Source organism: Fulmarus glacialis, unplaced genomic scaffold, assembly GCF_000690835.1.
Source record: "Fulmarus glacialis isolate BGI_N327 unplaced genomic scaffold, ASM69083v1 scaffold25054, whole genome shotgun sequence".
In the NCBI taxonomy this organism is placed as follows: Eukaryota; Metazoa; Chordata; class Aves; order Procellariiformes; family Procellariidae; genus Fulmarus; species Fulmarus glacialis.
In genome coordinates, this window is record NW_009206549.1 from 31,058 (window position 1) to 54,357 (window position 23,300).

The 23,300-nt window shown below is 38.5% G+C and overlaps 1 protein-coding gene across 1 annotated transcript in view; it reads right to left on the bottom strand.

Annotated features, from left to right (window-relative positions):
• Window positions 1-22,805, bottom strand: part of CRB1 (crumbs family member 1, photoreceptor morphogenesis associated) — a 41,806-nt gene extending 19,001 nt beyond the window's left edge. The window contains exons 1-7 of the mRNA XM_009575792.1: window positions 22,615-22,805; window positions 17,515-18,456; window positions 13,440-13,990; window positions 12,878-13,043; window positions 9,227-10,133; window positions 7,512-7,640; window positions 4,385-4,511 (exon numbers count right to left, since the gene is read on the bottom strand). Coding sequence (XP_009574087.1) covers window positions 4,385-4,511; window positions 7,512-7,640; window positions 9,227-10,133; window positions 12,878-13,043; window positions 13,440-13,990; window positions 17,515-18,456; window positions 22,615-22,690 — 2,898 coding nt within the window. The 5' untranslated portion in view covers window positions 22,691-22,805. The remainder of the gene's footprint in view (window positions 1-4,384; window positions 4,512-7,511; window positions 7,641-9,226; window positions 10,134-12,877; window positions 13,044-13,439; window positions 13,991-17,514; window positions 18,457-22,614) is intronic.
• Between the last annotated feature and the right edge of the window lie 495 nt (window positions 22,806-23,300).

The following is a 23,300-nucleotide window of genomic DNA, read 5'->3' on the forward strand; positions in this document are numbered from 1 at the left end:
AAGTACAGACTGAGCTGTTCGCTAGTCGGTGCAGGGACGCGTCTGCCTTTTGCTAGCACAAGCAGAATGCAGCACTAGCAGGATGTGCTCTTAAGCCTAATGGGGCCTCAGGGCACTCTTGAAACACAAAGTAAAATGAACAACCAAACTCTGCATTTTTTTCACTCTCTGGAGATCTATTTCAGATAATAGTAATCCAAGGAACACAGAAAGAAGACTTGCTGCAGGTTTTTTGTGGCTTTTTTTAGGCCATAGTTCTTAGAACCAGGGTTTGTGGTTCTTGAAGTAGAAATTTCGAAGAATTTTTCATTGCAAACAGAAGTTTCCTTATTTTTAGGGAGAATCACTAACTCAAGATATAAAATGTAAGTTCAAGTGCTAAAAGTTAATAGATAAAAGTAAAGTGCTCCTTTGGCTGAACTTCTGTGTGTCAGGCCAGGAAAAATATCTGCAATGAAAGAATAAAACCTGATTTCATCACTGCAAGTTTGAAGCCGATTTTTTCCTATTTTTAGTTTCACCAATATACTTTAGTCACATGCACTGAGTAAACTGAGTATTGGATCTAGTTTCTTAAGAATTAAATGTTCTGGGAGCCAGAGAATTCAAGTAATCAATTAATCTGGCATTTGTTTCTTTATTTTTTAACCTTTTAAACTAGAAATATCAAGTCTGTTCTCCACTGGGCGTGTTGGAAGACCTGTGCGTGGCACAGGTCCAGCCTATGGGCTATGAGAGCTCAACGGAAAGGGATGACCCATCAAAATGTTAACAGAGACCTCGTAACACTCAACAGTTTTGTAAGCATTGACAATACATAAAGAGGAACCAAGTAATAAGAGTCACTTTAAGCCATGTGGATAAAATCCCTTCCTCTCTGAATCGTTGGTCTGGGGGCTTTTTTGTTTAGTTGTGCTCTGTCAGGTACCGAGAGCTACCCAGCAGAGGTAATCACCCTTCAGTATTGCAGCTGAAGTGGTTCAAGCGGCTGGGAAGCACCTGGCCCTGCGCTGTCAGCACTCCTGGAGAAGACATAGGGAAGATACAACCTTAGTTTTTGTGTGGTGTACATGTAAAGTGCAAATGTTCAGAAAACATGGCACACTTAAAGCAAATGAATAGAGTCATTAGCAGAAAATGAGGAGTAGACATAAAGAGACAAAGGCAGAAGGTTTATTTTGTGTATAAAGGTAGGAAAGTTATGTACATGTGCACAATGGAGTTGAAAATACAGAAGTACAAAGAGGAAAGGAGCAGCATTTTTGAAGTCAGGGGATGTTTCATGATGACAAGGCATTAGAGGAAGGAAAGAATTCAATTACAGGTGTGTACTCAGAAAAAGAAAGACTGAACCGATGCTCTGCTAATATATTCTAGATTAATAACTTGCGTAGTCCTGTAAATCCATATAAAACCTGTATTTACTATTGTATGTACACTCTTATATCAAGTTTCTAGTATTGAAGTGAAAGAGTTTTGGAATCTCTATACAGATGTATTCTTTGTTTTTCATATTATGCCTATAGTTATAGTATGTCAGACATACTGTTATTACACATATTGATTTCTAGCTTTCTTCAATATTAATACCAAGATGAAATTTTTGCTTATTGTAGTGTATCCTGTAGTGCATATTCTATAAAGTACGTAACAGCTCAATTTACTTATGTGGGAGCTGAACTAAACCCAGTGAGAAAAAAACTCAAAACTTTATTGTGATTTTCTTAATTTTGATTTTTTTTAAAAAAACTTGGTTTGAACAGCTTTGGTTAGTAGCATCATTTTTTTATGTCAATTTTCAAAAGTTTCTTATTTCTTTGCTTTTAGTTAGCATTCTGAAATGATATGATAGTTTTCATTTCAAGTTATTTGTGTTTAAATTTTTCATTTTTCATTTCAATAATACTGAACCCAGTAACATTTTTAGCTACAATTAAATGAAAACTACAGTTTGGAATAAATTTTCCAACATAATACATTGTTTATGATTTTAAATTTCTCCATATGAAGGAAAATTGACATTTTAACTCAAAACAAGGTGAATGTTTTCATTTTGTTTTATCTTACTTTGATATTTTAAACCAAAATGCAGACACTTCACACAGAAATATTGATTTCATTAAAAAAAAAATCTTTTCCTCTGATATTGTAAGTTTGATCGCATTACTTTATCTGGAGTAAAAAACCAATTTTCCAAAACTGTATTTTCATTGGGAAAAAAAAATGCAGTTTGGTTTTGATTCATTGTCTTTGCCTGTGTTATATAATTCACGATATTACATGTGATTCCCAGTAAGTAAGATAACTAAACCCTACATGTGATACACAGTTTTGTTTCTGACGCTGCTACAGTAATTTCATCCCCAGTGCTGGAACATGCATTCCTATCTTGAGTTTATTGTTTGCTTACAAAGAGGAAAGGAACTTTTAGCTGAACGATTTTTTTCTTTTTAATAAGAGATTTACAAGAAAATTACCCCAATCACTTTTCTGGTATGATAAAGACAGCAATGAAATTATCCTCGTGTAATACAATTATTATAAGTAAATATATTGTGCTTAAGTTTTCATACTAAGGCAGGTGCTTGAGACAGGAACGTGTGACATATCACAGGGATGAATCATGGTATTTTCCATACACGTGCAAAAAGTGTGTTTGGGTTTTTTTTCCCCTTGAAAATAGGAGTAGACTTTTTAATAACACTAGTGTCGCTGCAATTATGCACTGAATGGTATTCAGAAAAATCACAGACTTGGGGACATTTCCCACCTATGAAAGGTGGGAAATAAAAAATAGGGGCTTGATTCCCAGGCAGTGACTTCCACTATATCCTGCTGTGGCAAAATGGGAACCTTAACATCTCACTTCTACACATTTTAAGGTGTCTTAATGCAATTGTAGAGTTAAAGGTGGGATTTGCTCTTCATGAACACTCCAAGTCCAATCCACAGCAAGTTGGGTAGGACTGAAGAAACAAGGTCACGTTTGAAGTGGGGAAATTGTAATATCAGTGGGCTCAAGGACTCCTGCAAAAGATCAGCTGTTCTCTCTGGAGTCATAAAACTTCATTGTATAAAGTTAGTTAGTCTTTCCCATAATTCTGCAACATGCCATATCACTTAATAAAAAACCACCACCTTATACACACTTACTCTTTTGAATCATCTCTCAAGGACGCTATTTAAATGACTAAGAGGAGTATAGAATCTGTACAAATATAATATGATCACGAATGCCCAAATAAATGTTTGCACCTTCATAAATGGTTTTTGCCTTAAAGAATTGTTCAGAAAAACAAAAATTCACTTTTCACTACTGTTTTGTATTTAACAATGTACTTCAGTTGTGTCTACATTCTCAAAGGCAACTACACAGATATTTTGCTATTACACTTTTTGCTAAGCCTCTTGGTATTCATAGTTTTTAGGCCCCTTATTTTCATTCTTTAAAGAATCCATGGACAACCAATCAACTGCTTGCTGCCTTGATTGCTTTCCAAGAAGGAAAAAAAAACAATGTATTTTTGTCTGATGACATTGATTTACTTAAAGTTGTAGAAATCTTTGAATAAACAACAAATCTATGATGTACTTACTGGGCCTTTCTTGAAAGATTGATGAAGATTAAGACGGCTGTATTTTATCTCAGTATAAGATATTGGAGATGTACAGGCTACTGGAGCAGAAGTTCAGGATTAGTGATATCAGTGCAGGATTGCCACTAATTCAAATGAATGTGAGAGTGTGCTCAGTATGTTGCAATTGCTAATCCAAACCATTATCTAATTATCCAAAAATATCATACATGATTTCACAGGCGTGAGACCAACCTGCCAAAGAAACAGCAATGAACATAGTATGTGATGGAAAGATAGTGACCATCTATAAGATTTAATGGTAAAATTAGCCATATTGAAGGCAGTGGATCTTTGCCACTCATTGCAGTAGGGTTTGAATGCCACCATCAGCATATCTTACAGTTCTCGTTAATACGTATTGCCTGTTGGTGTGGCCCACTGTTGCCCACTGGCAGTGTGTATATGCTGAAATGCTCCGGTGGAGGTGGGATGAAACACTTTTTAAGATCTGCTAGCATTTGTCCTAAAATTAAAAATTAAAGCAGATCCAAAGCGATTAATAGAAAATCATTCAAATAAATATAAAACTATTTTTAAAACTCTGATGTTCGTATTGCTTTGCTAAGCTGTTTGGTCAAGGCATCTTCTGCTGCATTAAAATACAAAACTTTAAAGACTGCTTAATAGTCTTCCTGTTCACCCCACTCGACTGCTGGATCATCATCCATTCGTAGAATGAGATAGGAGAGAAGCTGAAAGAGATTCTGCCACAACAGTAAAGAGACAAAAAAGGAGAGGTCGCTTACATCTATCTCACAACGGTCGCCGGCATAGTTCACGTCGCAGAGGCAGTGGAACTTGTTGAGTAGGTTCTGGCAGAGGCCCCCATTCAGACACGGGTCGGAGCTGCACTCATCAATGTCCTTTTCACACCTAGAGGACAGAGTGCAAATAGTGAGCATCTGAAATCACAAATGAAATGCACCGAACAGCCACATTGCTAATTCAGAAGCCTTTGGGGGAAGGGAGAGGAGGATGCTCTATTTGAAAGCTGTGGTATATTTCCACACGTGTTTATGATTTTATTAACTACCTGATTAGCTACACTCAAATCCTGCACTTCCTGTATTATTTTCAAACACAGATAGTTAAGCCGGAAATTTTATCTCTGTAAAGCATTTCATAGTTAATGGTGCTTACCAATGTAAAGTGAAAGATTGTGTATGATTTTAGAGCTAGATCTGGCGCAAGTCCTGCCGACAGCTTGCTTATCCATTTTCATTGTTACGGGGAGCTGAGGGCACATTTTCCTCCTCAGTAGTCTGGATGTAAGTCAAACAAATGCGTGGGTTTCCCAGCTGAGTGCCCCTGGGAATGTTCACCTGCTTTTTTTTCCTCAATTTGAAATACCAGTAGATGCTCAGCAGAAATCTCCTATATGGTGTCTCTGAGGACATGGGCGCCGAGAATGGTAAGAATGGTGCAGAAGAGGGCTTTACAAGCTTAAATATGTATCATTAAATGTTTTTTAGTTCATACTGATGATAAAGGACATTTGAGTTCTCATAATTTCTCAAGGCAACCAATTGAACATTAATGAAGGATGTGTGAGGTTGTCTGAAAACTACTAATGATTTGGTGATTTGCTGCTCTGACAAAACTTCCTCTTAATTCCCTGCAGCCTTTTTCTCAAATAATGCTAATAGTAAATCCTAATTTTTCCAGATAAAAAAGCAGATTTATTCTTGAAGAAGAATGTGAGAAACTCCCTGTGCATTGTAAGGAATTGCTTTGTTCTATCATATTCATAACCATGCAATAAATTTTTAGTGTTACTTAGAGAAGAGCTGTTCTTTATATTAAACACTTCTAGCTGATTTTCTTTATTAATCTATAAAAAAGTTTCAACAGTTTCCTTCAATGGTAAATTATATTCATATACTTCAAAAAGCTAAATTAAAGTATTAACCCAATGTGTAAAAACTGTGTATGAACTTACCTATGCAAATAAAAAAACCCCAACCAAATCTTCCAGGGAATTAGGCACTTGAATCCAACTGAATTTCAGGAAAACTTAAAACCCTAACTCCTTTAGGTAATTTCAAAAATTGCAGCCTGAACTCAGTGATAAATTTATGCTCAAGAGACAGCTAAGTCTCCTTTTATGAAGAGTTATCTTTTCACATTTCCCTGTCCACCTATTGAGTTCATTCTTTTTTTTTTTTTGTGATCCCAAGTCAATTGATTTATATAGAAAGATACTATTTTCTCTATACTGTGCATCAATGGCTTTCTGAGGGATGAAATATTGTCTTAAAGGAAAATGTCTGCTTTATCAATCTAATAGGTAAATATACAAAGGGTTTGGGTTTAAATTTTCTTATTTAACTGATATATTTGAATTTGTTCCGAAAAAAAGAAGCGGTGAAATTTTCTCGTTTGGTATACTAAGATCTGCAAGCATGGAAGTACTACTGGTTTATGGTTTGGCAGCCTGGAGAAAAAGAGGACAAATAGTCAATTTTAGACATTGGAGAAGAATGCCTTGCTGTGATAGTCAGTTAAAGCGCAGTACGCTTGGTACAAGGCTGCCGTTCGATACAAGAATCATGGGAACCATAAAATAGAGATTATTGCCAGCCAGTGGGATGGATGTAAGGAGGGCTCATTCCCAAAGCTGTAGTTAGCAAGTTGCCTGGCAGGGGAAGGAAGAAGGAAAAAGTACTTTCCTTCTATCTTGAAGTATCAAGAAATACACACACCAAAGAACTGCCTGAGAATATGCTTTTACTTTTTTGTATTTTATTTGATCTGATTTTTTCACCTTTTTTTGAATATCGTGAGGTGGTACACGGACCTCCTGGCTGAGTTAAACAATACAATGCAGATATGTCTGCCAACTACACTGTGCATTGAGTGGGTGGAAATTTTCATTTAATCTATCTTTTATATCTTACTGTACTGTTTCCACAAAATCAGTGGGCTAGTAAGTTTTTGAGAGAATGAAAACCTTTTGTTGAAAACTCCTTATGCAGAGCCAGCATCGCTTGGTTCTGTTGAACTTCTGGATACCATACTCTGATGTAATGCTAATTTCACTAAGAGCACGTACGGTATTTCTTTTCTCACTATCCCAAAAGGTGCCCTTACCTATTCAGACTATATTATGACTGGGACAATGTCTTCCTACGTTTCTACAGCACCTAATGCCCTGAGGCTGTCAGGACTCCCTGCTCCAGAGCCGTTTGTAGAAAACTGTCAAATGGTAAGTGTGAATTGCAACAATATGCCACAAGATACAAATTTCACTGTGAGGAAGGCCCCTCTGTTTCAGACTAAACTATAACATGTAAAAAGTATTTCTTAACTTCTTTTTAAAATTATAATTCTGTTTTCATACTTCAGCATTCAGTAAGAAAGTAACAACCCGCAATACCACCAGGTATTTAATCTCATACCATCCCCGTGGAAGAATAGATTGTATATTCACAACACATACGTGTGAAAATGAAACAGCTTTGCAGATTCATGTGTCAGTGTATTGTAGCTGATTTTTATATATGAGCAAGATATGTGTGTTTATGTGTCCCCACCTACAGAAAGATAACATTCTAGCTTGTCATATATAAAATTGGCATGGAATCCCAAAAACGTACAAGTGTACAATGCTGCCTAAGAAAGAGTATCTTGCACTGGAGTTAATGGTGCTATGTTGGATTGAACCTTGCTGCATTAATTTGTGATTTTTCTCTAAGTAAAACTGCTGTACCTTCAGACCCCTGTACACAAGCACGAAACTGCTGAACTTAAACAGCTGCTTTGTCTGTATTTCTGTAGGAGGGCAAAACCCCTGTGACCGTTACCCTCTGGACCCTTCTGGAACAGCTTTTGGAAGAATTGCTCCACAAAGATCTGCTGGGCAAAGCATCTCACCGTTCCCCAGCAAATCCCGGCAGGCACACGCATGTCAACTCGCCACTGAGATCGGTGCAGTTGCCATAGTTGAAACATGTGAGGTTCCTCTCTTCATTCCCACAAATCGTATATGGTAATCTTCTGTATCTAGATAAATAAGAAGGCAATGGCAGTTATTTGCACTTTCCTTATTTCTAGATGTCTCATGCCCTCTCAGCTTTTCATTTGACTCTAGTCCACTGCTTTAGTGGAAAATATTTAGATCTACCTTGCAAATTTGTTATTTGAATGCAGAATCTAGTACTGTTAGTCTCCAAATGGAGGAAGCAGTGCTCCTGCTGGCAAATACTATTCAATACCAATGGGAAAGGCATTACATTTTACCTGTAAATGAACACACAGTTTCAGGGGCTGCACATACTTAGTGCCTCTTTGGAAAGGAAACCCCACATCTGTGTGCGTTGACACGCCTGGTGCCTGGGGTACTCGGGGTGCTCACGGTTAGTGGTAGGCAGCAGCTGAACCTGGGGAGCAATGCTGTTACTGGCTGGGGTATTGTCCAAAGGAAAGACAGCAGGAACTGAGGTTTAAGACTCACAAAACATGTTTTGCTTAACTTTTTTTAATTTGCTGAATTGGGTTTTCCTTTTCAAGTATTTACTGGCAAGTTAATGGTTCATTTCTTAGCTAAAAAAAAAAGGGACAACATTCTACCTACATTACTGACGTAGCTCTACATGATACCTGGACAGCTTAGTAGAATAGTTCAAAAGAGAGACTTAGCATACAAGATAGACCATATTGGGCCAATATAAGGCATCTTCAAATCTCAGGATGTCCTTACTACTCAAAAAAAGTCAACAAAAATTGTCAATTGTGTAATTATAGCCTAGAAGACTGTGGTTGGGCAGCATGAAGACGATTGTCTGTTTGCATCCTTCGGGCTGCAGCAGACTGGGTTTGCTGGAGTCCTCTGGAGGAAGGAGAAGGATTTTGCCTTCTCTGAGAGCAACGGGACGTGCTCAGAAGGGGGAAGTTTATGCTGTGCAGAGAAGGGCAATTAGAGGAGAGAGAGGCAGGGAAGAGCCTGCAGCCTTTACAGAGGAGTGTCTGAGAAGAATAGGAAACAGGCATGTGAGGAGTCTCAGAAGTGACGGAAAGAGAAAAAGCCACCAGGACTGCTGGGCTCAGAGAGCAAGCTTGGAGGAAAAGACCCACCTAGCAAAGACGCTGTGGGTGGGGAGAAAAACTTCTTTACAAGCCCTTCTATTGTTATTTTCTCTTACCCACCAACTCTGAATTTCTCTACTTACACTTCTACAGCTCTATTACTCTAATAAAGTATAGTTTTAGAGATTCAAGAGCCTTAAAATCTTTTTTTTCTAAAAAAGATGTAACACATCTATCTCCGAGCTTTGGTGGACTTGTAATCCTGTCATCAGAGAGCTTGTAGGACCCAGGCTGGCAGCAGAGCTGGGCAGCAGAGCTGTGCCTTGTTCCCTGTCTCCTTGCCTCACCAGTCTCTGCCTGACCTGCCAGCTCTCCACTGCCTCGGTCCACATCTAATTGATCTGTACAGCTTTCTGTACTGCACACTCTTTACAGATTAATTCTGCAGCCATGATTCATATATAGATAGATGCATAACATCTGTGTTTCAAATGGAGACATCAGTGATGTAATAACCCTTCAGAATAGACCTGACAAAATCATATGGATCTGTCTTATAGTACCTGCAAAATTTTCCGGTGAAGTTACCAGCACACACGCAAGAATATCCGTTAATCCCATCGACGCAAGTGGCCCCATTTGCACACTGGTGGCCACGGCAGTTGTCTATGTCCTCTTCACAATTTACCCCTGTGTAACCAGGTTCACAACTGCACTCATAAGAGGTGATCCCGTCAGTGCAGTTTCCATGAATGCAGGGGTTTGAAGAGCATTCATCAATGTTGACTTCGCAACGGGTGCCAGTCCATCCTTTGGGACATACGCAGTGGTAGGAAGTATAGAAGTCTTCACATATCCCCTCATGCATACAGGGATCTGAGCTGCAGACATCTACCTGCAAACAGCCAGTAAGAGCAGGGTTTGCGGATATTTTGAGAAATTGCTCCTCTTGAGGTTTTTTAGTAGGGATGTCAGCATCTTCGAAGTACGAGAGATAAATGCCACTGATTTCTATGGTGCTCATACACCCTCGCAGGCCATCCAGACTGTCAAAAGCCTTGTCAGCCACATAGATGTCTGTCTCTTCTCTTAAAAAGTTGAGGCTTCCTGCGGCAGTTGTGCTAGTGGCAGTGTCTTTCTTGTAATCTATATCAATGTGCCATCTAGAGAACTGGGAGAGGGGCTCTACCATAGAGACCATCACTTGATGCCATTTCCCATCACTCACAGGTAGTGAACTACCAAGGGTCAGCTTATAAAAGCTGTTGCCGCTTTGCAATTGAAAGAGTAATTTGGAGTTGTGAATACTGATGGTAACAAACTCTGGCTCCTTCTCCGCGTACAGCAGTATCACGTCAGTGTCCCTGGTTCGAAAGCCAAATACGATATTGGTGAGGGCTCTGCTGATTTTTCCATTGCTTCTGTAAAATATCGCACTGCTTCGGCCATTAAACACTGCGTTAGCAAGACCTGTGCAAAGATAATAATTGAGAAACCAGGCCAACTTTAAACCAATACCTGTGGAACAATATCTCTTCAGTGCCCCATGCTCCCTGTCATGTAAGTCCTGGGTTTGCTGAAAAACAATCAAATTCCACCAGCGTTTCAGTTATCCTTGCCTGCCCCTTATGGCTATAGAAACTACAGGGCAGTGCTAGCACCAGCTATATTGACATCAAAAGTGTGCTGCTTTGCATCATCTCAAGTTATCGTTCTAAAGATACAATTCTACGTTAGTGTTATCTCTTTCTGCTCTTTAGACAAAGACAAAGAGGTGATCATAACTGTATACAATTCAAACCTGAGGCTGAGAGGGTATTTCAAAAGAAGATATATATTTGTCATTTTATGTTTGTTCCCTAAGTATGGGCAGCTAGTTATTCCCCATGACAGAGCTGGAGGGGGTGACCATTTGTTCTCAATTCCTCTTTTCTTAGGTAAAGCACTGAAGAGTTTTTCAAAACTATTTGACTGGATCTGAATTTACTCATACTGATGCAAAAAGGGTGAATTTAATTGAAGTCAGTTGGCAAAAAGCCCCTTCAGAATCAACGTAAGAAGGGTCGTGCCTGTCACGTTTAAAGCCAGCTTCTCCTGCTGTGTCCGCGCTGCCACAGCCCTACTGACGGCACCGAGCCTGTGCTGGTGGGACTGGGAGGGCAGCAGAGTACTCAGTTCGCACTGCTGTGACTGAAAATAGATGGGCAACATTGTGGCAGTTTTATGGACATCTTCACAAAGGTATTTGACGTCTTTCATTAGCACGGTTTCTTCTGAAATGCACTAACTCGCTGGGCTGTAAATTCGCACGTTCTAAGATTTATGAGGATTATAGACAAGGAGGAGGGACAGGAAGGAATGTCTTCTGTCTGTACTTCAGACAAATTTGGCTTTGCTAAGGTGGGTTCCTGAACTTTCTCTGGGCTCAGTAAATCTTGATGAAAAGAACTCCTGGGAGTCCCAGTATGAAATTATTGACTGTAATCCTGATACTAAGGCAGAGGTGTAACTACATTGCCTGGCGCATCAAATGTGGTGTCTTTCTCATAGGAAAGGTTTCCTCAGAGGAAACCGTACTGAAAATGAAGCTTTTCCAAGTTATTTCTAATTTTTTAAATGTCTCACAAAGCTGAGTTTTTTAAGCTCATAAAGCTAAAATACTCCTGTAGAACTCTTATTAAAGTCCTGAGCGCAGCAAGCTGTCTGAACGTGCTTCTACTCTCAGTTGTGACACGGGGCATACAGTTTGGCTGTTACTTGATGTTCCCCACATCAGCCTCCCATACAGGCTTTTTCTGTTTTTTTGGCATGCATGTTTTCCTAAAGGGCTTGCTAATTGTAGCCATCTAGGTGGAACTATAGCCATAGCCCCCTTTTCTGCCACAGCTCTTTTTCTGCCTTAGCTTAAAATGGTACCCAGAGCATAAGACACCAGGCTGGCAGAGAACTCACTGGCCAGTAAAACCCCTGTTTTTAAATTACCGTGTGTTGAACAACAAGAAGACTATGCCATAGCTAACAAAAAAACTAGTTAAAAATACAGCTCTGTAGTGCAGGAATTTTTGAATATCTATTAGGGAAACTCCCTACCATTGCCACATAAAGCAGCACAGAAATCTAAAGGTGATCTAACAGTGTAAATGACCTTGAGTTTAGCAAAAGGAAACAGTTCAGATACTTTTCATTTCTCTGTCTGTGTGTGTTTATATTCTACCATAATATGCAACAGTAAAGTTTATGAGAGAACGTATTTTGATGTTATCATTAAAGGTGTCTATTAGAGAAGGTGCAATTATTTTAATTCCAGTTATAAATTTTAACGAGTGCTGGAATGCTGATTCTAACAATCTCAACAAAAATAGCATCATATTAATCTGTCAGCAAATTGTCTATGATAGAAATCTTTTGTTGACCAACCTTCTCACTCCTAAGAGTTAGCCATTCTAACAGCTTCCATCAGACTGTGTGTGTATTTATCTTCATTCACAGCATCGTTAAGGCTTTCTTTGATAGCAAAAAGAGAAAATATTTCTTCAAAATCCTTACTTGCTTCTTAAATTCCACTCCAGGGTGGGAAGGAGAAGGAAAGTGGGGAAGGAAAGAGATACGCAGCGTGGCTAATGTTCTTAAGACAGCTAATGGTCATCAATTTTCAAATAGACTGCTTGGCATGCAGGTGCTTCTTATGAAGATACTAGTTGAGTAACTGTACTGCTGGTATTAGGGTGACTTTCTTCAAAGGTATTTAAAATTTAAGAAAATCAAATGATGCAATGTTTGTCATGTAGCTTGTCTTTTCAGGAGGATGGAGAACATCCTAAGGTTAATCCAACACTGGATGTCCTCTTACTTCTTTACAGTGGAAGTATGAGGGGTACACACTGGCAATGTGCTGATCTATTCTACAACCTCGACAAGTTGTGTTGTGCTGATCTATTCTACAACTTTGACAAGCTGTGTTGATTAAGTCAAAAGCAAAGGTCCTGTAAACATCGGTGTCTGTGTCAGGGGGTCTGGTTGAAAATTTCTGGGTTTGGTAGGGCAGACTCTTCCCATTAATGTTACCTACAATTTACATAATTATTATTTTAATACAGAAATAACATTTGAATGAACTTTAAGGACAGTAAATATTGTGTTTTAATGAAATGCTGATGAAAATTTCTATTGTTTCTACTCTCCAAAGATGATAGGAATAACTGAAATGTACCTACATTCAAATCCTTGGTGCACCAGCTGGCATTGTGCTTCATGAGGACAGGGCCCAAGCTCACACCACTTAACTTCCTCGCATGCCTTCCCTGCTGTGTTAGGGGGGCACGTGCAAGTGAAGTCATCCCAGATTGAATAGCACACACCACCGTTGTGGCAAGGGTTGGACTATGAGGAAGGAGAAGAGACAACCTAAGTATGAATAAAAGCTGGTGGACTCCCAACTCTAAGGATGGGGGACTGTTTGGCAAAAAGGAGAATTCTGTTTATTTCAGTTGGAAACTGATAAAGACCAGTACTATGACAGCACAGCAGGTTCAATAATTGGTGAAAAATAGTATTTCAGCCTTAAAATATTTTAATTCTTCCCTATGCAAAACCATTTTGTTTGCTGCTGCTATTCATCATATGTAGCATAACTCAACAAAACCTGCTCTTTCTAGCATTTTTACATATTTTCCTAAGATGTCTTTATCATCAAATAATGTATGGGAACATATGAAACATTAAAAGAAATTCCCCATTATAAACATGTGAAAATGCTCTGAAAAACGTCATTCTTACCTTGCAGAGGTTGTCACCAGTGCAGCCTTGGGTGACATTGATCAGAGTTCGGTTGATAAGAGAAGTCAGTGGATTGGTGATGGGGAAGAATTCCAGCGGCTGGTTATTCACTCTCACATCTTGGATGCAGCCTTTGAAATATCTGCCATTTCTATCAGTTTCTTTATTATCTGGTAGGCCTCCAATGTAAAGAATATGCTTACTTTGGATGGTTAGTACTGGAGTAGAAATAAAGCCTAGGTATTGCGAGGACTGGAACAATTCCATCTTATTTGGTTCTATTTTTAATGTTATTAAGTAAAAGTTTCCATCGTTCATGGAGTGTTTCCCTAATAACTTAATGGAATTTAGAGCTAACATTGTGAGTTTCCCACCTTCCAAGTAGACTCTTACGTAGAGGTAAGTACTGTTTCTCAAAGCCAGTAACAAGCCAGAATATTTGCGTGTTCGGACAAACATTGATATGTTCAAATTTTCATTCTGAGTGGCATCAACAGAAAAAGCAGCATAGCCTGAGGAGTCCTCAGATCCAAACCGGCCTGGAATGTACTCTTGGGGTTAGAGATATGGGGAAAGATAAAAAAAAAAGAGAAGAAAATAGAAGAAGGGAGAAAAATAAAATAGTTAGGGCTAAATGACAAGGGAGCCGATGCAATGATCAAATAGCTACTTCTGGTAATATTTACGTATGGTAGTAAGATGTGCTGGTATTTATGGATGAATAAAGCCTTGATCCAGCTGCAAATAGCTTCTATTTCAAAATTCCTGTTGGCTTCCATGGCTGTAGCATTAAGCCCCAGTACAGGACCAGATGTTATATTATTGGGCATATTTTTCCCCTTTATCATGCTCTATGTAATGCTGTGTTTTCAAATGGTTAAACAAGGACAGATTTCTACAGTTTCCTGGATTTGTCCTCAGAAAGATCATTTTGAAAAGAACCTAGCTGCTTTGATCCTCTGATGACCATGGAAGTTAATGTAATTCTGGAACTTTGTGATTTTTTTTTGCACTGATTCCAATCGTAGAAATAGCTGAAAGCTGCTTAGCAAACCCCTCTTGCGTAAAACCTCCAAATAGGGCACTTATTTGGTGCTGCATGGGTTCCCCAGTTCTCCGACAGACTTTCTGTTGCTGGGGCTCAACACGTGCTCATACACATCAACTTGTATCCAGTTATGAATCCTCCTCAGTCTTGTGAGTGCCCATAATGCTATGGTCTCGTGGGGGAAAAATGATACAGGATCGAATAAGCCTTTTTCTTTTTTTTTTGTGCTTATCAATTAAAATGATTAAACCAAAACCATCTGTCTCTCTCCCCTACTCTTTATTTTCAGTAATGATTTTCAGACTTGTAAGGATACAAAATATGTAGCCCAAACCGTATTTTATTCTGATGAATCATCTCATTAAAGCACAACAAAGTGTTTCTATTTTTACACTTAAAGTTTCGTGATCTTGTCCTCAATATTATAGACTTCCTGCCTAAACACTTTCAAGAGCTATTTTTAATATATCAAATTCATAGAAAGAATAAACCAAGCTTTTTTTAAATGCTCACATAGCTAAAGAGTCAGTCCTCTTTTGTGCAGTAAAACTCCTAGGGCGAGACCTCATAGGCCAAGTTTCTGCCTGCAGCACTACTTTTTTTTTATGACTACATTAAAAACCCAATGAAAATAGGGGACTGACTGTGAAGCCAACAGACCCTTAATAACCACACTGCACTACTATGTGGCACAGTAATATTATTTAGCAAGAGGAATACATCCCTTACTTGTTCCTAAGCGGACAATTTCGTAAATAAATTAAATTTGAAATATTTTAATTCTATGAATAAGATTACCCATATATCTACATCTGCTTGTTAGAACTCTGGTATGTAGAAATAAATATTTGTTGAAACAGGTGTTTTGAGACGTTAAATCTCTTTAAGTTATATCTTATCTGTAAGGTCGTACTAGAGAGTGAGACATTTTTTCATGAGGGTAAAAAGAAAATTTCTGCTGGAATGAGGATTACACATTCGCAGTATTAGAAGGAAGCATTAATCTTGAAAAAGGTATTTCATGTTTACAATTACTTTGTTACATTTCTCTCTATTTATAAATATACTTATATATATCATCAATCTGATCTTCTGTTTGATGAGATGGCTAGCATCACCTTGGTCAATATTAACCTCTTGGGTCACAACATCTGGATGTTGATCAAAATGAGTCAACATCTGTTTGTTATTTTGTATATGTAGAGAAAATATTGCCTCTTGTCAATTAAATACTTGGCAGCAACTTTTCTTCAAAAAGACACTAGCATTTCTTACGTTATCCTTTACCGCAAGTCTCCCCCACTCTGCCTTTTAAGAAACCTGCCACAGTCTTTTAAATATGGCATATATCTAGAACCTATGTATCAAAATGGCATGGTGCCATGATTTGCAAGGAATATTGTGGTCAACAACGCATGCTTTCTAATCATTCTCAACAGTTCTAATGCCAGTATAAGCCTCTCCCGGCCCTGACTGGTTTTAATTTTGCTTCATATAAGGAGGCAAACATATTTACCAGATGTTGTCTTATACTCTAAAGTTGCTTTCCAAATCTTTGGATAAATTACAGCTAGACTTCAAAGAAGTCTGTTACAATTACCTCTCAGACTTTGTCATTTTGCAATAAAAGCAAAAAGAAAAACTATTGAAAAGTATTGATAACTATTAAGTATAGCATACAAAATGAAATTGTATTTAAACATTTTGAAATGTATTTCAAACTACAGCTTTCTGCAGCAATGCATTCAATAAACCCCTGGGGCCAGCCGTTCAGCTGATGTAAATCAATGTAGCTTCACTGGCGGCACTGCAGCCATGCCAGTTTATACCAGTTTAGGATCTGTCCATTCCAATCTGACCATTGCTCTGCTGTTGCACTTCATTTTTTCCAGTCCACTTGGCAAATATATATGCATAAATATATGTATGTATGTATATGTGTATGTATGTATGTATTTCTTCCTCCCTAAACATTGCTATGATTGACCACGTGTGGATGGTTAGTAAGGGGGCAGAGAGGAAAGCAGGGGCAAGGGCGCTGCGTGGAAGACTCAGTCCTGTACAATTCTCTTAAACAAAACTGCTTGTTTGAAATCCCTAAAACTTTTGCTGAGGAAGGATTGCAGAGCCCACCCCAAAATGCTCCTGAGGGGTGCTGTATTTACAGCTCCAGAGGCTTTCACACACCAGAGGCAGTACAGCAGGGGGCTGGGCAGGGACCTCCGGTTGTCCTTCCACCTTGCCCCAGCCTGCGCTTGGAAAGAGCATTTGTAGCAGGGAAAGTGCCACGGGCATCTGCGGCTTTTCTATTCCTGCTCGTCACTGCCAAAGAGGCTGTGCTCTTTTGTTCACTGGGACATGGACGTTTCCCTCTGGTCACCAAGCGGCTCTCTGGTAACGAACGCCTTCGTTAGCGATTGTCCAGAGCTGCCTTGGGACCAGCTGAGAGATGAATGGGCCCTGTTTCCAGCCTCTGAAGCCCTGCCTTCTCCTTGGGCTAATCAGATTAAGTTAATAGTATAATCTCATTCATTTTATAAAATTGGAATCTGTCTTTCTTTAACTTGCAGTACTTTTGCTTGCCTTTCATTGCCTTAAATGAGTTTCTTTATAAAAGCCTAGAGAGTTTGAGGATAAAATTTTCAAAGAATGCTTTGAAAGGAAGACTTAAACTCCAAGTGACTTGGTTGCTTTCTAAATCTTACTCAGGGTGCATAACCTCCAGTGAACTACAGTTTTCCAGAGTTTATGGCGTGCTAAGAGCAGTAAGAAGATTTTAAAACTGGATGAGTGCAATCCACCAGTTTAGCCTGACTTTTTTTGTCAGGCTGAAAAGCAGCCTTCCTGGGAAAGTAACCAGAACATAACGAAGGCGTGCTACTACTAACCTCTTGCACTTTCTTACCAGCTTACTTAAGCTCCAGAGATCCTAAGGGTCATGCTGTTTCATCACCAGGTAAACAGGATTGTTCACGATCACGTTTTCAGCAACCACTTAAAACACGAATGCCAACAGCATTCCCTTACCTGTTGCGCAGCGTGGCCCCATGTACGGCCGGTAGCAATCGCAGTGGTAGCTCAGCCACAGGTTGGTACAGCGTCCCCTGTTCTGACAAGGCTGGGTTTCACACCAGTCCTTTTTAGTACATCCTGTCCTGACATTTAAAGATGATTCAGGTGACACATTCTCAGGAGTTATAACATTCAAGTCTATTTCAATGTCCTGAAGACAGCCTACAAATGAAGGTGCAGAATGTATATTATAGATGTTAAGCAGAGGGTTACCCACTGGTAAGCCGCCCAAAAACGTGCTCTGAAATGCAAGCATCACGTGATCGTTATCTATCATAGCAGACGTTTTATTGAGACACGATTCTACACAAGAGCTGTCAAGCAAATGAAGAGTAACAGCTCTTGCCAAGGTTACCTCCACTGAATGCCATTCTCCATCACTGACATTACGTGAAATATGCAAAAGAGCCTGTGGCTGGTTATTGACTTGCACGGATAAGTGTAAGTAGCCATTCAGTAACTCCAGCTTTGCAAATGTATTTTTCTCCCCTCGGTAAAACAGAAAAGCTGTAGGTTGCACAGTTTGAAACCTCAGGTTTATATTATAGAAAAAATCCTTTTTAGGGGTCAGGGGATTCTTCAACAAAAGGAAACTGTTTCCTTGAAAAGAAAACGTGGTTATGGTTTCACAGTGTATTCCAGTATACCCAGGTGAACATATGCAGCTGAATCCGTGTTGGCCATTTTTTAAATGTGGGATACATATTCCATTGTTTTGGCATTGCTGATCAGTACAGCCATGAAGAACTTCTGTACAGTTCCAGCCACCGTAATAAATCCCTTCTTTGTCTGCAGATGGGCAATGGCAAGTGTAATTCCCAGGAAAATTCTCACAGATTCCACCATTTTGGCAAGGGTTCCTGTAACATTCGTTGATGTCTTCATCACAGTGAGTACCTGAAGAACAAACAAAAAATTAGACACGCTGGATTGGATAAATGGAGCCCAAAATGACATTTTTAATAACGTGTTTTATCAAATTATCTTTAATTAGAGGGGAATGTCTTGATAAATAGATGATTGACTCACAAGTCTAAAATATGTTCAATATAAAAATACCATTCACATGCCATGGTTTTCTTGTGCAAAATATTATATAAACACCTTAGCGATAATAACATTTTGGAGAAAAGAACCAAACAAATTTTCAGCTTTGAGATGTATAATGTCATGAAACTGAGATAAACATCACCTCCAAAAGATGCGATCACCTATTCTGTGGCAGAAATCTAGAATGCTTTGAGAGGAACTGAATTATTTATCACATATAAAAAGCCAAGAATTGTTGCTTAATTCGTGTTCATAATACAGTACGTTGATGAGCTGGAGTACAGTCTGTTGGCCTTTCCTTCTCTTTCACATTCATTCAAACAGGAGAAGAATTACAGACTAGTATACCTGGTCCCATATGAAACATCTTCAAGTGAGAGCCACAGGACTTGTAAGTACTATATGATACAGTGGGACAGACTGACAAGTAGGTGAACATCCCTGCAAAATGTATGTACAGCGAGCTGACCATCTGAAGAATGAAATTCACAGAGGGAGCTGCACAGCGTGACAATAAGAAATCCAACAAAGAGCTTAAACCTACATCCTATCGGCGGTCTGGGCAAGATGCAGTGAGATGCACCCCGTCCACAATGAGTGGGCAGTTGCCACGTTTCAGGGTTAAGTGCGTACTGCAGTTATTCACAAATGAACAACAGATCTCAATTCTTCCAAAAACAAGGCAGCAGTGACTTCTGGTCCATCAGCCATGGTCTCATACTGTGAGGAGAGTTCACCTGGGACATGAGGATCTGAGAGAAGCTGTTGAAGGGGTTTGAACCTGTATGTCCCAGCAGAATATTCCTGGTACCGTGTATCTACAGTGGAACTTTCTTTACCTCTCCTATATACAAAATATAAAGCAAGAAAAGATGGAAGGAATATTTTCTCAAACTTCGCAGAGCTTGATGATGAGAGCACTTGTAGAAGATGGGCAATACAGACTCATATTTCCTCTTCTTCTCTATAATGCTTGGCTGCTGGTGTATTGGGTAAAAGGAGAGCTTCTCATCTCAGCTTCACTGTAATTTGATAGATGTGACCCAAGTTTGTCTACTGGATCAGACTTCTCAAAGAAAACTAAATCTGTTCCTCTTGTAAAACTAATCTGTTTATCCCTCTGCACTGTTGTTCATCTATAAAGTAGTAATTATAGTAACTTCTCCCTTGAGCAATCAAGTGACTGATATGTATGCAATGGATCAGGGAAAATCTGTTTCTTATCTCCCTTGGAAGCAGGCAAAATATCCAAATACTTTTTTGAAAACTCATGCTAAGTGCAACTCCTAATATTTCTGCTTCCCTTCATAGTTATTCTAGAGAAAAATACGAAATACTTTGCAGTTGGTTTTCAAACTAGTATCGTCAGCACAAAGTAGTTACTAGACATAATTATGCCTGTCCCCACAGCAAAAAACCTGGTGCCTGTAAATTAGATAATGAGGTATGCTGAGACTCAGAGTTGCAGCTAGGTACCAGGCACCACACCTAGCTTTACATACAATTTCTCATCAAGCTTTACTTTTACAACAAAACGCATCCATTTTTCATGGAAAATTGTAGAACGGCATTCAGCCACAATGAATTGTTTCAAATAGCAGTAGATAAATGTAGTTACTCAGGCTAATTCCTCGCCTGTCTGTTTTATTCAATCACAGTTGTAACTAGACCTGTCTCAGAGAGCAGTAAGTTACAGGAGAGCCAGAAGGGAACTAAGAATTGGTTGAGATTGGTTTGAAAGATTAGCCAGAGTGAAGTGGTCATAGCATGTATCTAAAAGACTCTCTGCAGTGATTCTTCTCACTCATCAGTCTTCAATTATAGCACATAGTTTCCATTTGAAGCTTCAGATTATCAAGCACAGCTAGTGCTATCTCCCTGGTCTGGGAGTGAGTTTTTACAGCAGCAGTCTCACTGTTTTCTAGCCAGGCTCGTATTTATTCCAACATGAGATGTCTATGTATACCTTAATGTGTAGTGGCATCTGGCAGAAATACGACTCATTGGGACTGACTTTCTCAAAGTGAAGTGCATTTCCCAAACCGTTACTGACTGGGGGCCAGAACGATGCCTGCTTTGCTCAGTTTGTGGCAATTTCTGTGTTAGCGACTTGTCCTGCTTTTGCTATTCTAGTATATGAAAAGTGAAGTTACCGTGAGCTGTTTCCTGTTTTGGTCAATGTTTTAGTACATCTCCTGCCTGATATTGCTCCCTTCCCTGCTGTGACATTGAGAGCAATGTGTCCACAGGTCTTGTACACAACTCAGTCTTAATGTGATGGCTGTAGAAATGCAGGTCTCCTTGGGTTTTTGTGTCAGAGATCAAAATTAGTGCAGCCTAGAAGCAGCAGGATCAGGGATGTACTTAGCCTTGTCATAGGGCTTCAGAGTGGTCAGGGCGTGCTTAAGGATTTATAGACTGGGAGCCCCTATAAAACCTTTCATAGAAAAAATCAGCGTAGTGAATGGCTAGATGCTTAGTTGTTGCATTTTCAGTAATGCGTGATGACTCTGTGTATATTAGTTTATTATCCCACGGCACCTGCGAGGCATCACCTTTGCCTTGTAGCTTGTGGTCTGAGTCACACCTTGCAATAGTGACTTGTCTCTGGAAAGGATGAAACAGATACATAAACTGAACCCAACTTTTCAACAATGTTTAGTGTCTGTGTTGTTCTCTACTTCACCAAATTAGACATAAAATTAATGAAATGATTTAATGAGAATGCTAAACTTCTTTGGAAATCATATACGTTTCTACCTTTAAATTTAGGTAACACATTTGATAACAAAAGCATCAATGTCTAACAAAGAAATAAAATGAGTTTTATGAGGAGGTACGCATATTACTGTTAGTGTATTCCTTGCCTACAGAAAATGAACAACATCAGTTACTAAATGCAAAGTGACTACCATACAGCCTCTTCATTTCATAAGCATTTCAGTGTCTGAATACAATGCTTATTTTTTAAGTAATGATGTTAATAATATGTTGCAAAATAATTATTTTGCAGGGTTGTGTGTGTGTATATACATATACACACGTATACACTTACATCTATATGCCTACTATTTCATAATAAGATTAGCACGAACATAAATATAGGTCACACCAAAAGACAAATAATAAGCCATTTTTTCATATCAAGAATAAATAAATCAGCTGTTCTTACAAGCGGTGTTGATATTGCTTGTTATCTGCCAATTGCTATACAAGCCAAGACCACTGTCAGTCAAGATAAAAGCACTCTAGATAAAAGGATTAGTCAATATTTATAGAACTGTGTAAGAAGTTCAAATAGCTCAGGTTGGAGGAGAAGTTTAGCATGTAAAAAAAAGTATTCTCAGAAGATGTAAGACGTACCAAAAGCAAGTGCAAGGGGAACTATTATTTTCTTTTCAGTGGTTACATGCATTAGCTCAGCTAAACATATTTGTGTTTTTAAAGTAAAAAGTAAATAAAATCATTCAGCATTTTCTCTTCTAAATATATTACACACCTACCTAAAATTTCAGATAATGTGAATATTTTAATCATATTTTTATAGATAATGATTGCTTTTTCCTCCTGTGAAGTTTTATTCAAAACAGAGATGAAACAGCTCCTTTGACTCAGTTTGATAACACCACTCATATCTGTCTCCTTTTTTCACTTACACATTTTTACTATAGGGTAGCTATTTTCTGTTAACCTCTTGATTAAACTATCAGTTTCAAATTTAGCAGCAAAGGTTTCCTACAGAAGCAGGATGACGAAAACAATTATTCAAGCATAATTCTGCTGAACACCACTAATTTTCATTTTGATTAAACAATTATAAAAGTATTGTCCAAGTTACACTTTTGATACACACCTTTGGTTAGAAATCTGTTTACAGCCTTCTGCCTTTCCAGTTCCTTGACACTACATAAATACCAAGCAAGTAGAAACAAGCAGTCTGGATAGATACTACACATTCAATACAGTCTAAGTGAACATACACTTTCACAAAAAGAAAATATTTACCTGTAAACATTGTCATTAAAATGATGTAAACCTGTATCCTAGTGGCAACCATCTTTTTCCGAAGGAAAAAGATCATTTAGCACTTAAGCAGTCCACACAGTAAGTTTCTGTAAAATTCAAACCAGTTCTTAGTATAAAGGCTTCCTTCCCAGGATTAGCTTGCTCCACTTCTGTACCTGCTGATGTAGTCTGATGGTGTATTTTGCCCAAGCCAGATCAACAAGGCTTAAAGTAAGACTCATTAAACTGCTTACACAATAGATATGTATTCTACTTAAATTCTTTTTCAGCATGTTCTGTCCAATGTGCTCACACTAAACCTTGATTATGTTTCATAGAAAGGCATATTTTTAGGATCTGTTCAAAATTGATTTGTCACTTTTTGTTGTGTTACAAGGTGTTTTAAGACTGTATTTTCTTTCATTTTCAAGAGGTTTGTTAACCCAGATCAACTCTTTCACAGTCACTGTCATTCAGAGAAACTGTACATCTCAATAAGCAGATAGAAAAAGACATAAAATTGTATCTCGTTTCTTTATTTTATAAAGTATTTTTGTTCCATTGGCTCTCATTGTACTACTTACTGGCAATTTATGTCTGTAGATTTTTGAGTGTGCTAAAGACGGTAAAAAATTTTCTAAACTAAAACATTTTCTTTCTTCAGCTCTTGAACACGACATTCTGAT